This window comes from Myodes glareolus, chromosome 6, assembly GCF_982192425.1.
Source record: "Myodes glareolus chromosome 6, mMyoGla1.1, whole genome shotgun sequence".
In the NCBI taxonomy this organism is placed as follows: Eukaryota; Metazoa; Chordata; class Mammalia; order Rodentia; family Cricetidae; genus Myodes; species Myodes glareolus.
Window position 1 is genome coordinate 102659883 of NC_142031.1, and position 16463 is coordinate 102676345.

Sequence of the window (16463 nt, forward strand, 5' to 3'; positions counted from 1 at the left end):
CCCACCCCTCTTATTTTTTTTTTTAACAGCATTTTTTGTTGCTTTTTGTTTGTTTTGTTTCGAGACAGGGTGTCTCTGTAGCCCTGAATGTTTTGGAACTAACTATGCCTCAAACTTACAGAGATCCTCCTGCCTCTGCCTCCTGAATGCTGGGATTAAAAGATGTGTGCCACTATGCCTAGCAACTGCATATTTCTTGAGCCACCTTCCCTTTACTGCATAATCCACATCAGTTTGACTTTGAAGTCACTGGAACTGTGCTTGTATTAGAACCGATGCTGACAGGTTGCTAAGACTCATGGCTTAGCCTTTATTTGTGTGTCACTTGGCAATGACAACTCCTCCTTGGAACACTTTTTCTTTGTGTTTGTTTTTGAGGCAGGGTCTCACTATATAGACCTGGCTGGCCCTGAAACTCTACTATATAGACCAGACTAACCTCTAATTCATCATAGCAGTCCACCTGCTTCTGCCTTCTGAGTGCTGGCATGAAAGGCATGTGCCACCACCAAGCCTAGCTTCTTTTGTTCCTGATACATTCTTTCCCTGGCATGATCGCAACTATACCTAGTCCCCAATGATTACCAAATATGTGTCTGCAGCTCAAAGAAAGCTCTTTCCATTTTCTTGGTCACTCCCACCAACATATGTCAAATTATGGTTACAAAATAAACAGTAACATAGTAACAAATTTAAAATATATACCAGAAGGTGGTGGTGGCAGCGCACACCTTTAATTCCAGCACTCAGGAGGCAGAGTCAGGTGGATCTCTGTGAGCTCAAGGCCAACCTGGTCTGTAACATGAATTCTAGTTGGTCTTAATAAGAGCCCAGAATCAGATATAGGGGTTAATGCTGAAGATCAGAGAAGCAGAGAGGCCATCCACTAGCGAGTTCTTTTACCTCTACCAGTACTCAGACTGGAGGGGTGATCATGTCCTCAGACTGCATCTTCATACTCCATCTGTCTCCACCAAACCTCAAACTACTACTGTCTTCACCAAACCTCAGACTACAACTGTCTCCACCAAACCTCAGATGACAACTGTCTCCACCAAACCTCAGACTGCAGTTGTCTCCACCAAACCTCAGACTGCTCTGAGCTCCTATCTCCTTCCACCTTATATTCCTCTCTCCATTCAGCCATATCACTCCTGTCTCTACTCCCCTAGTGCTAGGATTAAAGGCATGTGATCCCAAGTGCTGGGATAACCTTTGTGTGAGCTCTGTTTCTCTTTTAGACAGAGTCAATCTGTGTAGCCCAGGGTGGCCTTGAATTAACAGTGCTCCTTCTGCCTCTGTCTCTGTCCTGGGATTAAAGGTGTGTGCTACCACTCCTGGCTTCTAGTGGCCAAGCTCTTCACTCTGATTTTCAGGAAAGCTTTATTTATTAAAACATAAATAAAACATCACTGCAGTGATCTACAGAGCAAGTTCTGGGACAACCAGAGCTGTTACACAGAGAAACCCTGTCTTGAAAAATCAAGACAGACAGACAGACAGATAGATGGATCGATCGATAGATAGATAAAATATATACCGTCAGGAAGTGTACTATCATGCTTTTGAGTGTCAGGCATTTAGTTAAATTTATTTAAACTATTTAACTATTATGATTCAAAGTAGATTTGATGAATACAAGCTTTTCTCTCTACTCAAAATTTAAAATGCTTCAGAATTTAATAATAGATAAATTTTTATCTCTAAAAGTATGCTTACAAGAAAAAAAGATTTCCCACCACTTAAGGAAGAGCCGTGTTGCAGGGAACAGTATGGCTGATATTCATATCTCTGATATCTGGAGGATTTTAAGGAGGCAGTTTGGATCCTTTTCTTTCCTACCAGTTCTTTATATAGTCAATCTTTAAAAATTCTGGTTACTAATGTGCATGTATGTGTGCACATGTGTATGTATAGTGTGTGCATGTGTGTGGGTGTGGGTGCATGTGTGCCAGGTCATGCTTATCAAAGTCAGATGAGTGTAAGCAGGAGTGGAACGCCAGTGAGGTGAGGGGAAGAAGCAAAACTTGTAGCTGTGCGAGGTTTTGGGAGTGGAAACTTGTCTAAAAGGCTCTCCTGACTCACATAATGACGTGCTGCTGACTCAGCCTCAAGTTTTGGTCCTGGATATCTGTAGACTTGTTAGCGTTCCAAGTGCTGTGCCTGGCCAGACTGGGACACTCTTTTACAAACATTTTCTGGATGGTGGGGTGTGGTTTCCAGGTCCATTCCTGCTCATTAACTTGTGGGCTTCTTCAACTCTTTTAGTCTTCCTATCTTGAAAATGGTAGGACTTTTCCTACCATTTTAATCTTGGACTAAATGACTGTAATTTTTCCTTTCTATAATTGTGTGCTTCTAAACAAACAAAACCTCCACCCTTTGCTGAGCCACTTTTAATTTTAAATGGCTGTAGTTTTTTTTTTTTCTTTCCTGAGTCTTAAGACCCATTACAGAAGTGTCTCCAGGTCTAGCAGTGACTGTTCTCTCTCATCAGGATCATATACTTTCCCAATCCCCAAATTATATTTGGTGGCTTCTCCAGGCTGCATTTGGCTGACATTCAGTCACAAGAGTCTTGACTTTATACCTCTTATCCACCAAGTAAGCGTTCTGCAGAGGTGTCTTGACGTCCTCCACAGTACTTATCAGTTCAGATCATAACCGCAGACTGCCCCTCGTTGCACATTATCCTCTACACAGTAGAGCAGAGCAGGGTGTTTATTGGACACCCATGAAGCGTGTACCTAAGGAGATGCTGGTTAGTTACCCTTCCCTTCTGAGTTTTATACCAGAACAAGAGGCCAGAAACAGTCAGTTTGATCTATGCTTCTAGAGTTGCAGCAGCCTGCCCAGACTTTTCTTCTCCCCTAAAACATGCCAACAGTAAATTCACCTGCTACTCATATGAACATATGACATCATTATTATATTCATTTAAGAAAGGAAAAAGTGCATAAAGCCAACAGGGAGATGTTCATAGGATCTAAAATAAGATAAGCTTGGAATCTCCATATTGTTTCATGACACTGAATTTGGGCAAGTAACTTAATCTCTCTGTGCCTTCATCTGTGGAATGAGTAAGATACCTGCCTTGTAAGGATTTTGCAGGAATGTATTCCTGGGTAGCTAGCCCCTGGGCATCTGAAGTTCTGTGTGCAGAAGTGGAATGTTGAATTCTTAATGAATAGTGACTGAACATGACACATGGTAGGTTGCTAATAGAGGTGTGTTAAATTAATAGAAATAATTAAGCAAATATTAGCAATTATTATTTTTTTTCGAGATAGGTTTGTAGCTGGAACTAGATCTTGTAGACCAGGCTGGCCTCAAACTTACAGAGATCCATTTCCTTTGTCTCCTGAGTGCTGGGATTAAAGGCATGTGCCTCCACCACCCTGTGTTAGCAGTTATTTTAAAAAACGTAAAACACACTTATGTGATCTTTTTTATTTTCAAGATTTCAATTATATTTTTTCTTGTGATGTACTGGGGATTAAACCCAAGACCTTGTGTATGCTAGGCAGGTGCCCTATCTCTGAGTTCTATCTCCAGTCTGCTAGTAAACTAGAAAATTGTTAAGCATGCCACAATTAATGATTCTAAAGTGGGACAGAAAATTAATATAACTAAAGCAGATGCAGTGGTATGCTTTAAAAACTTATTGATTCCAACAAATTATATTACCATAATCAGATGCTACCAGAGTCAACCAAATGCTTTATACATGTGTAAATGCCTCAGTATGGTGCCTGCATACATGAATAGGTGAATTCTACATGTGAGGTGGAAAAGATTCTGTAATACCAGGAGGCTTGTCCTCCCTGTCCATTGTATTATTTGGTTGTTCTCTAATTTTATTTCAGGATTATAACTGTGATAATTGAGTATCGACCACATGACATTTTGTTATCTTCATGGAATATATGATATCCAGCCAAAAGTTCTAGACAGATGGTTTGTAAGTTTAGATCTAACTGATTAAAGGTTTTCTGTCCGTGGAATTCTGTTCCCTGTTTGTCTGTTAGCTCAGTCATCATTGACACTGTTTTAGATGCTTTAGATGTTTTAGTGCTTTAGATGGTTACATATTATATGTAATGTTTTGGACAAACTTTCTCCCATGTTTAAACCTTGTCTATTACAGAAAGCTAGTGAGATAGAAGCGTCTGATGCTGCACGTCTAAGTAGATAGTTTCTTTCTGGCATAGGTCTTATATTGCTTATGATCATTTACATGAAGGGAGTAAAATGTATTTATTTGTAGAATTGTCCTGTGTTTAAGGAAGTTGAAGTTGTAGTCATGAGTAGTTGAGACTTCCTTTGGTGGTCACTTTTTTACTGGTTATGGCACGGTTTTCCCAACCTCACAGACTGTAATTCTGGCAGTTGTCTCTTTTTTCCTTTTATTCCACAGTCACTCATTTCCAGAGAACCGGTGAGTTCTGATTATTTTGAACACCGCTGTTCTAGCTCCTCTTATCTCTTCCCACTGCCTCTGTCTAGTTCAGTGCTAGGCTTTGTTTTCAGCCCTGGTTGAGCTCCTTGCTTCGGCCTTTTTTTCAGGATTGTCTATCTTAAATGAAATGTATTTTTTTCTCTATAAAACCCGTTAAAACACCTTTCTGTCACAGTCAAGTTCAAGGTTTTAACCTTTTATTTGTAACTAATTCTCATTCATCCTGTAAGGCTCAACACAGTACCTTCTATAAGAATTCTGTCACCCACCAAAGTTTTGGCTTTCATTTTCTGTAAACAACTCCAATACTTGGGAGTTTATAAGAAAGGAATGAAGAAAACCAACATGTTCATGCTAAACTTTCCTCCTACCCAGAGAGAGTAAGAGCAGGAGAGGGACAACAGCTGCAGTCCACAGCTCACTGCCCGCTAAGGAAGAGCATGTGGTTGGCGGAGGTGGGATTATAGAGTAAGCCTTTGCGAGGTTACCCGGCCCTGTGGCTCAGTCTGGCTGTTCTTTGTTGTGTAGAAGGATGGTTTTTGCCATTAACCATTTTAACCAGCTCTCCTTTTGCTCACTGCAACATGGAGTAGATGGATTAGTTTGCTCCGTAGGAGGAAAAGCAGCTGTCAGTTCTCTTGTCAATAAATTAATTGGATTTATGTGCCATATTTTGGGGGGATTACTGCAAATCACTGAATAAATATGAAATGTAACCCATATTTATCTAAGTCGTTAGAGGATTGGGTTCTTGGTAGCATAGGGTGCTAGCGTATTGAATTCACTAATAGAATGGTACCTTGGAACAGTACCTTTGACAGTCATTCAGCCAGTTTTTCTGGTGATAGCTTCATGTGAACCTTTCCTAACTGCTTTGTTTAAAATCACTTACCCAAGTATTTTTATAGGGCTCCTAAAACTATCAATATTTAAATTATTTGGTTAAATAGATGAGGTACGGAGTGGTCTTTTTAACTGTCCCTGACTAGTCCTATTTTCAAGATTCTTGTAACAAAATTTGAATTTTGTATTTATTTTACAGTTAAATAATGAATGTGGGTGTCAAAGTGAAGCTTCACATTCTCTGGATGTTTACAGAATAGCAATCATTTACTGAATACACACTGTGTGTTGGATAGTGTGTTGGATTATGTACTACTTTAAAAAGATACTGATCCAAGTATTTTTGTAGACAAGGAATCTACGACTTTTTGTTTGTTTTTTGAGACAGGGTTTCTCTGTGTAACAGTTCTGGCTGTCCTGGAAATAGCTCTTGTAGACCAGGCTGGCCTCGAACTCACAGAGATCTGCCCGCCTCTGCCTCCCAAGTGCTGGGATTAAAGGTATGCGCCACCACTGCCGGGTTAGAATATAAGCTTTAAAAAAGTTAAACGACTTTCCTGTGGTCACAATTAGAAACAGAGCCAAGCAGATCTGAACCTAGAGCTGTTTGTTACAAAGACCAATCCACTTGTTTAAATAAACATAAATATATTTTAATAATTGTGATGCCTTTTGATAATTATTTTTTTTCTTTTTTTGGTTTTTCAACACAGAGTTTCTTTGTATAGCCCTGGTTCTTCTGGAACTTGCTCTGTAGACTTGGTTGACCTCAAACTCACAGAGATGCACCTGCCTCTGCCTTGCCTCCAAGTGCACTACCACCACCCGGCTTGATAATTACTTTTAAACTGTACCTCCATGTGTGTCTGTGTGCTTTTCTATCTACTCCACTCTTTTTAGATGATTTTTTAAACTTAGAGAGCTTAATTAAAACACAGTACTACATTTATTTTGGATAGATTTCTTTCAGGTGATTAAAGCCTGTTATAGATTTCCATTGGGTTTTTTGTTGTTGTTGTTGTTGTTGTTTGTTTTTGTTTTTTCTTTTCCTTCTTTTAAACAGGGTTCCTAACTATACTGGAACTTGCTTTGTAGACCAGGCTGGCCTTGGACTCAGAGCTCCACCTGCCTCTGCTTCTGGAGTCCTGGGATTAAAGGTGTGCACTACCATTATCTAACCTCCATGTTATTCTTACATACTTAATTTATGCAGTTGATTTCCTTAAATCAATTCTTACCTAATCTTAACAGCGCTTCCTCCTGAATTTATTTCTACAGAAATATTGATTACTACCGAGGGTTTTTCATTCTGTATTTGCTATTGCATATACTATTTCTCTTTAATGGTCAGGTACGGAAGGCAGCACTATTGCAGCAGAATCCCTCCTCATCCCCAACTATGAATTCTGCCTGTTCAGCAGCAGCAGGAGCTCTGTGTTGTTTTTGCTGGGCGTGTGTGCTAAAGGGGACAGACAGTCCCACAACTTAGTACTGAGCTGTGATCTGTCTTTGTTGTATTAATGGGGACCATGTTTTTATATTGCAGATGGCTGAGAGCTGCAAGAAAAATTCAGGACCATGATGGCTCAGTTTCCCACAGCTATGAACGGTAATTAACTTTATGCTAATGGTAGGATGAGATGATGTGGGCTTTTGTTGTAGTGATGAGCCTGTTGTTGTTTGAAATATTTATGTAGATAATTTTCCTTGACTTTTAAAATGTAGGACTTGAAGTATTCTGGTTGAAATCACCAAGTGTTTCAGAGCAATTCTTGTATCTTCTTATTAGTATTATGTAGTAAATCCCACATTTCTGTTGAAACATTTTGGTAGGATCTGGAATATGTGCTTACCATTGAACTATTGAGAATAATCTAAAGGTATAATCTGCTTAATGCATGAAACTGGACGACAAAGACAGAGTGCCCTTAGGTGAATAGTAAGGGTGTTTGTAATTGCACAGATGATTGCAAATAGATCTGGCCATCAAGATTTGTTTAATAATACAAATATAAGATTAAATTTTTCTTTTTTAACATTTATGAACTTCATATTTATTTATCTTATTATTTAACCTGACAACCTGTGTTTGATCCCTGGGACCCACAGGGTAGAAGAAGAGAAGCGACTCCTATAAGTTGTTTTCTGACCTCCACACACTGCCTAGTTTGTGTCTCTCCCAATAAATACATAAATAAGTCTAAGATTAAAATGACTGTTATTCCCATTGTGAAACTGGTGTAGGATTATAGGGATTGGTGCCACAGACATTTTTTTAAATTAAATAATTATTTTCCACAATGAGTGATCTGTAAGTTTAAAACAGTGCTGCTTTTCCAGGTTTGAAGATTTCTATGCCACATATGAAAACATTTTCACTAAAGTCAGTTTACTTAAAAACTCCAACCAGAATATTAATAAAGTTTACAGATCAAATAAACACATAGGCAGTATGATCCCAGTCTTTCCTTTCATAAGTATTTATTGTACAGATCACTGCATTATAAATAAATATGATTGGAAGCAAACAAAATGTTCAGTGATAAAAATGCCCATGTGAATAAAATTCCAATTATTAATTACGAAGTGGTATGTAGGAATAAAGAAAGTCATTTGGGTTTTTTTTGTTTTTTGTTTGTTTGCTTGTTTTGTTTTTATTTTTCGAGACAAGGTTTCTCTGTAGCTTTGGAGCCTGTCCCGGAACTCTCTCTGTAGACTAGGCTGGCCTCAAACTCACAGAGGCAATCTGCCTCTGCTTGCCAAGTGCTGAGATTAAAGGAAGATATAGTCATTTTTAAAAAAAACTTCTGAAGAATTGATAGCAGAGAGACTGTTACCTTCTACTTATTAAAAATAGTTGAGTAACTTGTATTTATCTAGTTTAAGTCCAACTCCGCATTTAAAGTGTTATTGAAAGCAACATCCATGTATAACACAAAACTTCAAAAGTATGTCTGCATCTCTAGTAAATCATTTGTCACAGTTAAGACTTTAGATGCTGGACCCAGTTGTTTATATGAATGCTGTGACATACTCATCTAATTTGGCCATGTATACCTTTATCACTTTAGGACTAAGTGCATACTTCATAGGCTGCTTTGGTTCTCAGAGTGCCGTCTGTCTAATACAGTAGCTACATTTGTCTGTTTTGGTTTCAGTTTAATAAAAGTCAAGTAAACCACGCTGCTGCATTTTATGTGCTTCCAACCACTTGTAGCTGAGGCTGCCCTATGGGACAGTGCAGATAAAGAACATGTACATGTTGTCACACAGGTCTATTAAACAAGATGCTTTTTACTTAGTCTTTGGTGCTTCACTTCCTTTCTAAAAAAATTATTATTAACAAGATTGAAAAGGCCGTCAGTGCCTCCCTCCTGTTTTTGCAGCTGCAGCTCTGTCCCTAATCTGTTGCTCGGCAGAACGTCCTTCCCAAAGCCTCCTTAATCACAGTGCTTTACATTCTGCTTTTCAAAAACTGAATAAATTTGCAGATTGAGAGAACATGATAGACTGGACATCAAGTGCTAGGCAAGAGGTTACTTCAGATACATGTTGCTACTGGTTGATATTACAGAGTGACATTGCTTGTTTCAGTCTCAAAATTATGGGGTGCCAAGACTGACTGAGAAAGAAGTTATGAAACCCATCATAACGGCTTCATCTATAATCTAGAAAGGAGAGGTAGGGTACAGAATAAAAGCCTCCAATGGCTTTAAGAATACCACATTTTCTTGGAGCTTTATTGCCTTTTTAGAATTGTAGGGCTCAGTAATCTTTCAACCACATGGTTAGGAAATTGCTGAGCTAGATGTTGGGTCTCTACAGTCGGATGCAGCATTGCACTATACTTATAAACCCAGGTTTTTATTGTTCAGGTTCCCATAACTTAAGCTACAGCTTTGTTTAGGACAGTATAACAATTATATTTTAGACATTTAAAATAGTACTAGATCAGTATATCATTTATTTTAAGTGTTATTTGTTTATATTTGTTTTAAATATTAATTTAAACTGGAGACAAATATCAGTGCAGACTATTTCTAAAATTTAGTTTCTATTGTATATAAATATAGCATGTTTGAATTACTTAGAATTACAGTATTTACAAACTACCTAGCTGGGTTCTTTATGTATGCTTGCATATTTATAGATATGTGTGTATACCTACATATGTGAAACAGGGATTATATTACGAACTAGCATATAGTTGGTTCTGTAATTGAAAACTCTTCCTTCTTCACTGGTTTTATGAATGTGCTTAACAGAGGTAGTAGCGAGAAGAGAATAAACAACAGAAGCCGTTCTGAAAATCCATCTTTAGTGATGAGTTGGGGAAATGGGTGGAATGTGGATGGAGTCCTAACATGACTATCAGACACTGTCAGAGGTCATCAGCTTTTAAAGGAAGTGTTGGACATCTACTGCCACCTTGTTATTCTGTCTTTCCATAAAGCTTACAAAAATAGACTAAAATTGGGAGGTTTTCTTCCCTCCAGGTGTAGAATACCAAATAGTTAGTTCTTTGAAAGATTCTGTTAGTGCTTCATTCTAAGTAAGAAAACTAGACTTAGATTATTATTTAAAAATTGACTTTGAATCAAACACATTCTGAATTTTTTCATTTAGAGGCAATCTCATTTCTGGAAAATTCTTGATACATTAATATTTTAAATTTTAAAGTGGTTTCTTGTTTTGCAAGTTATTTGAACATGATTTAAAAGTTATTCCATGTCCTAACTAATTTATTGACCATTTCATTTCTTCAGATAATATTAATCATAATGATAGTCACTATAGTTTGCTTTTCTTGGTGGTATGATTGTAAATATTAAGAAGGCCAAGAACACCTTTAAAAGAGGTTCATGTACTCAGCTTTGCTCCCCCTTACGTGTTTATTGAATTAGTGAATATGAAGGAGTCATGATTGCTGCTTGGAGTCAGGAGGATTTAAACACTATTAACAGGCTGGTTGAGTTTCCTACTATGAAGACAAGCACCCAAGAAAAGTTGAAAAGATAGTTGTATATAAAAGAGCACCATAGCCAGACATGGTGGCACATGCCTTTAATCCAGGCAGAGACACAGGAATCTCTGTTGAGTCTGAGGCTGCTTGATCTACATAGCAAGTTCCTGGCCAGCCACAACGATACAGTGAGACATTTTTGCCCATTTATATTTTTCAAATTAGTTTTTTAGGTTAGCATACAAAGTGATGAGTTTTTTAAATGAAATTTTCATACATGTCATTATACTTTGTTCTGCCATTCCTCAGTCACTATTTTATTGTAGGTGCATTGCGTATTCCACGTGGTCTCTGAAGGAACCTTTGTCCTAGGTGGTATTCCTAGGCCTCAGAGGTGGCAGTTATAGTACAAGAGCATATTTTCATGTGTGTTGGAATATCATACAATTCAGCAAGTTCAGGTTGCCCCCGTTCTAGCCTCAGTTCCCATTTTATCTGTCTCATGATGGGGACCAAACCTTGTATTTGCCCGCCAAACGCTCTGCCGCTCCGCTAATCTTCAGCGGCCAAGCTCTGATCTCAGCTCTATCACTTACTGTATTACCTTAAGTAAGTTGCTTTTCCACCATTGCTTTCAGTTTTCTTATCCACAATAGTACCTAACTTACTGTGTGGTACTGGAGTTAATGAGCTGCTGAACATACATCCCTGACATCAGCAGGGCTCAGAGCTGTTTTCATCCATCTTTTTACCAACACTCTCCCAAAGTCAATCACAGTAAATAAGTTCTGCAATACACAGTTTCTTTCCCATCACAGGACTTCTGACAGCTTATTTTAATGGAATTTCACATGTGTATGTCATTATACTTTGTTCTTAGTTCCTCCTCACACACTGGCCTCCTGGTTTATTTTACTAATCTTACTAGGTGAAAGATTATGTTCAGTGTTATTTTATTGTAGGTATATTGCATATTGCATAGATGTATGCTCAGTCTGATAAATAAGCTGATAGGACAAGGGAAGTTTTACTCCAGCTGAGGCGATGTTTGTTTCACAAGTGTGTAGCTGTGGCTACTTTAGATCCTTAGTTCTTCAGCAGCTCTCTTTATTCTTAACTCTACCCCCTAAAGCTTCTTTTTGTAGTTTTTTTTTAATTCAGTCCTTTAGGGCTAAGAAAAATGTGTTAAATCAACTTTAGCATTTAAAATTAGAGTAGGCCTTTAGTTTTCTAGTTAGAAAATCACTTTTCTAACACTTTTTTTTATTGTGTGGATAGCAGATACATGTGAGTTTATGTGTTTAAAACATGTGGTTCCTTGTTGAGCAGATGTTGAGCAAACTAAAAGAGTAGACAGGAGTGATGCACAGGTGATAATTAGCCAAGGCGAATGTGTGAAGCTTTCCAAAGACTCCTTCAGAGGCTGCTGGTGATTCTTTGTGAAAGGTAGACAGCAAAGTTTGTGAGTGTTCTGTTCCTCTGGGCCTGGTCTATATAGTGAACACTTCCACACTTGCTCCCTTTCTAATTGATTTAGACATCTGTTTGGAATCATTTTTAAGTATTTGCTCTTTGCTGGTACTCAGCTGGTTCTTGGAATAGAAAGGCACAACACTCTGGCTCCGAGGACTTAGAGTCTACTGGAGCAAATGGATCTCAGACAGCTGTGGCATCTTCCTGAGTGCCCCCCAGAAGCGTGCAGTTTATCTTGAGAATCTGGAAGAGGAAGCGATTGTTGTCATCTAGTGATATCAAGGTCCCCCTGAAGGAAGTAGCGTGTGTCCTGACCCTGAAGGAATTTGCGCGTGTCCTGACCCTGAAGGAGAGTCTTCCTACTACAGGGATGCCTTAGGTTCAGTCCCCAGTGATGAAGGAAAAGAAAATGACCCTTCCAGTTAACTCAGACTAGTTATTTCCTGCCACTTTCTGAACCTGAGTTAGTAGCCTGTTTGGTGCACTCAGATCCGTTTTGCGCATCCCAACTTCTCCTTTTTGTGTGAGCGAAGTGCTCCCAGACCACCTCGGCACATGGCAAGATGCCGAAGTTTCTGGCCTCTGCTTAGATCTTAGTCTTTCCTGTAATTCACTTCCAATGCGCTGACTTAGAATTCCACAGTTGAGCCAGGCAATGATGGCACATGCCTTTAATCCCAGCACTCGGGAGGCAGAGGCAGGCGGATCTCTGTGAGTTCTAGGCCAGCTTGGTCTACAAGAGCTAGTTCCAGGACAGGGTCCAAAGCTGCAGAGAAACCCTGTCTTGGAAAAAAAAATTACCACAGCTGTTGTCATACTTCTGCTCAGGGACTTTCACAGTTAGCACAGTACATGGTGGTACTTACCTTCTAGGTAGGAATTCTTTGAGACTGAGAGTAGTACTCTAATCTTTTTTTTTTTTTTTTTTTTTTTTTTTTTTTTTTTTTGAGACAAGGTTTCTCTGGGTACCCATGGCCATCTCTGAACTTGCTCTGAGGACCAGACTGGGATCAAACTTGGAGATCCACCTGCCTCTGCCTCCTGAATGTTGGGATAAAAGTGTGCGCCATTTTTGCCAGACTTTAATCTTTTTGGTTTTTTGAGACAGGGTTTCTCTGTAGCTTTGGAGTTTGGAGCCTGTCCTGGAACTAGCTCTCGTAGACCAGGTTGGTCTCGAACTAACAAAGATTCGCCTGCCTTTGCCTCCCAAGTGCTGGGATTAAAAGCGTGTGTCACCACCGCCCAGCCAGACTTTAATCTTTTTATTGCCAATATTTACCTCATTCTTGTGAGTGGTATACAGTTATTATTCAATAGATGTTAACTCAATGAATGGCTGAAAAACCTTAGCATTTCTGTATATAGTTGATAAGAGTTCTATTTTTTATGTCCTTCACACATTAAATGATCTCATAAAATGGATGCTTAAGATTCATATTTGTATGTTAGAATTTTGCATTCTTATCGATACACTGTTTTGAGCAGGCTCATGTACATATTATAATATCTTGGCCTTTCATATATGTTTTAGGAGGTCCAAATATGTGGGCTATTACCTCTGAAGAACGCAATAAGCATGACAAACAGTTTGATAACCTCAAGCCTTCAGGAGGTTTTATAACAGGTTTGTGTTTATCTTTTATATTATTTATTGTAAATTATGTTTCTGTTCATATATTTTAGTTTTAATAACTGCTATCAAATTTGTGTTAAATAAAATATATAGCCATCAAAACTCTAGAATTTAAAAAATATTTTTCCTAAAACCATCGTAATTTGTTGATTTAATTTGTCATATTAGAGTTCTTGTCTTGAATTCCAAGTGATGGTCAGGAATCTGTTTTATTACATATGAATACTGTTTCAAGAAGTTTCTTATTTCTTTCTTTTTAAATTTATTTTTATTTTACGTTCACTGGTGTTTTATCTACATGTATGTCTGTGTGAGATGTGAGAGACTCTAGAACTGGAGTTGCAGACAGGAGTGAGCTGCCAGGTAGGTGCTGGGAATTGAACCAAGTCCTCTGGAAGGGCAGCCAGTGCTCTTAACCACTAAGTCATCTCTCCAGCCCCCTTAATTTATTTCTCATATCAGATAATATTTTCCAGATATAATTTAAATATTAATTGTTGATGTTAGCACTTGTTTTGTGAAAGACCACCAGAACAAAAAGGTGATAGATTTGGGAGTGTCTTTCCTTCCTTCCCTAGCCATTTGAAACTTTTCATCTGTGTGCTTTATGTATAACAACTGTCACAGGAATGACTCCTACACCACTTGTGGACTTTGCACTATGCATTACTGCATTTCACCTCTGCAGCACCCTGCGAGGCAGCTACTGTGTGTGTATTCACATAGAGTAAAGTCTTGACCGAGACGTGAGGTGGAGTTTGCTTAAGGCTATCAAGATGTCCACTGCTGATAGCTTTTAGTCTGACTTTGGAATCCATCCTCCTATTCATTATAGTCTGATGTTATTTGTATTCCTGCTATATTGTACCTGCTGTCAGAGTCTGATTACTCTGCTTACAAGTTAATAATTGACAGCTACCACTCATGGCTGCTAGATTCCTGAATCAAGACTTTATCACTAGCAGCACAGCTAGCAGTGTGCATATGGCTGTATTTCTGTTGGTTTCCCTTGTTCCCTGAGCCTGACAAGGATGATCAAGAGTGTTGGAAACATACCCTGCATGCTGTGAGAGCTGCAGGAGAGCACTGAGCTTGAAAAAGCCTTCATTTTATAGCAAGTTTGCTCTTTGTTCCAGTGGGAGACATTATCACTTCATTCTTCAAGACTTTCCACTTACAAACTCCCGATGAAGGATATGCTTCTGTAAATGTGTTGCTCGTGTTGGTTAATGAATAAAGCTGCTTTTGCCTATGGCAGGGCAGAATATAGCGAGGCTAGAAGATATGTGGAAGAGAGTAGATGGAGTCAGGGAGATTCCATATAGTTGCCTAAGGAGACATACACCCAGAACCTCACCCAGTCTGGGCAGCCGGGAACCAACAAACAGCCTCCTTCTACAAACTCCTTTCTGAAAACCCAAACAGAGAAATTGGGTTTTGTGTTATTGTTATGTACAGCAAGCAAACATCCAAGAATGGAGAAACTCATGGAGGAATGTTTCACTAGTACTTGATAGTTTTAATTATAGCACCTTTCAGGATGAAAAATCAAAGATGAATAATATACTGTTTCCTCACTAATTAATAGAAAGAATGTTAGTGGTGACTTGTATGGTTCTAAAGTACAGATAACTGTATGTACACTTATAACTCCATAGTCTTTAATGATTGGAGTTAAGTCATCATTATTTTCAGCTGTGATTATTCTTAAATATTAGGATAATTCCACTTACAATATATCATTGGCTCTTGTGTTCTGTACTTTCAGGTGATCAGGCCCGTACTTTTTTCCTACAGTCAGGTCTACCGGCCCCGGTTTTAGCTGAAATATGGTAAGATGCTTTCTTTATAAATGCACTTAAGTTTCTGACAGGCTATTGTTGTTTTCAATACTGTGGTGTTAACATCAGATTGCTTTCATTTGTGCTCTATTATTAAATAAGAATATTTCTTTAGCTCTTTGAGAAATAAATTACACTGAATAAATGATTGAAAAATCACTTAAAGTTTTGTTTTAAAGGAAAAATTTCTAATTCCATTAGGATTCAAGAAAGAATATATGAATTATCACTGAAAACTGTTTCTGTACAATTTGACAAAATCTCTAATTCCTATTTTTGTTACCTCGTTGTAGTTTCTCTTATTTTTATCATCTGTAAACCCCAAAGTAGCCATCCCTTTTTTTGCTCCTACTTAAAAAAATATTCGAGATGGTCTTCTGAGATTCTTGTTGGCTAAGGGCACTCTGGTCTTGCAGAGGACCTGGGTTTAATTCCCAGCACCCACCTGGCAGCTCACAACCATCTGTAACTCCAGTTCTAGGGGATCTGACACTCTTTTCTGATGTCTGTGGACACAAGGCACACATGTTGTGTATATACCCACAAGTAGGCAAAACACTCAAACACATGAAAAAATAATACATTTTGAAAAAATAATTTTAAAGTATCAGGGATTGTGTTTTTAAAATGTATTTATAATAAATAATATCTTCTACCTCATCCTTTTTCCTTATGGAACATTTGTGTGTTTAACAAAATGCTAGTCACAAACATGGTTTCAATAATTTGAACAAGTGAATAAGTAAAACTCAGAATTTACATATCTGCATAAAATACACATACTATATTGACTTGGGTGTTCTAAAACTCACTAAGTAGGCCAGGCTGGCCTCAGACTTGGAACAATTCTTTTACCTCTGTCTCTATAATGGCTGGTATTTCAGGGGTATGTTTTATTTCTGGCTTAGAATTATAGTATTCTTAAATGATTATTTTCTATCTACATTGTTAGATATCCTCTGCAAACTATAGATTCTGTATGGTCTGTGAGCGTTTTGTTAGTTACTGTCTCTGACTAGTATTTCTTTTATTTTTCCAAAGAAGTATTTTTTTTTATTGATAATTATCGAGCTCTACATTTCTCTGCTCCCCTCCCTGACTCTCCTCTCCCCCCTTCAACGTTCCCCCAAGGTCCCCATGCTCCCAATTTACTCAGGAGATCTTGTCTTTTTATACTTTCTACTTCCCATGTAGATTAGATCTATCTAAGTCTCTCATAGTGTCCTCATTGTTGTCTAAGTTCTCAGAGAT

General features: G+C 38.2%; 1 protein-coding gene across 5 annotated transcripts in view; it reads left to right on the forward strand.

Moving 5' to 3' along the window:
* The window catches only part of Itsn2 (intersectin 2), a 116024-nt gene that overhangs the window by 18248 nt on the left and 81313 nt on the right, over positions 1-16463 (forward strand). For all 5 annotated transcript variants that reach the window (XM_087907446.1, XM_087907445.1, XM_087907447.1 and 2 more), the window contains exons 2-4: positions 6849-6911; positions 13270-13362; positions 15140-15203. In XM_087907446.1, coding sequence (XP_087763572.1) covers positions 6881-6911; positions 13270-13362; positions 15140-15203 — 188 coding nt within the window. In that variant the 5' untranslated portion in view covers positions 6849-6880. The remainder of the gene's footprint in view (positions 1-6848; positions 6912-13269; positions 13363-15139; positions 15204-16463) is intronic.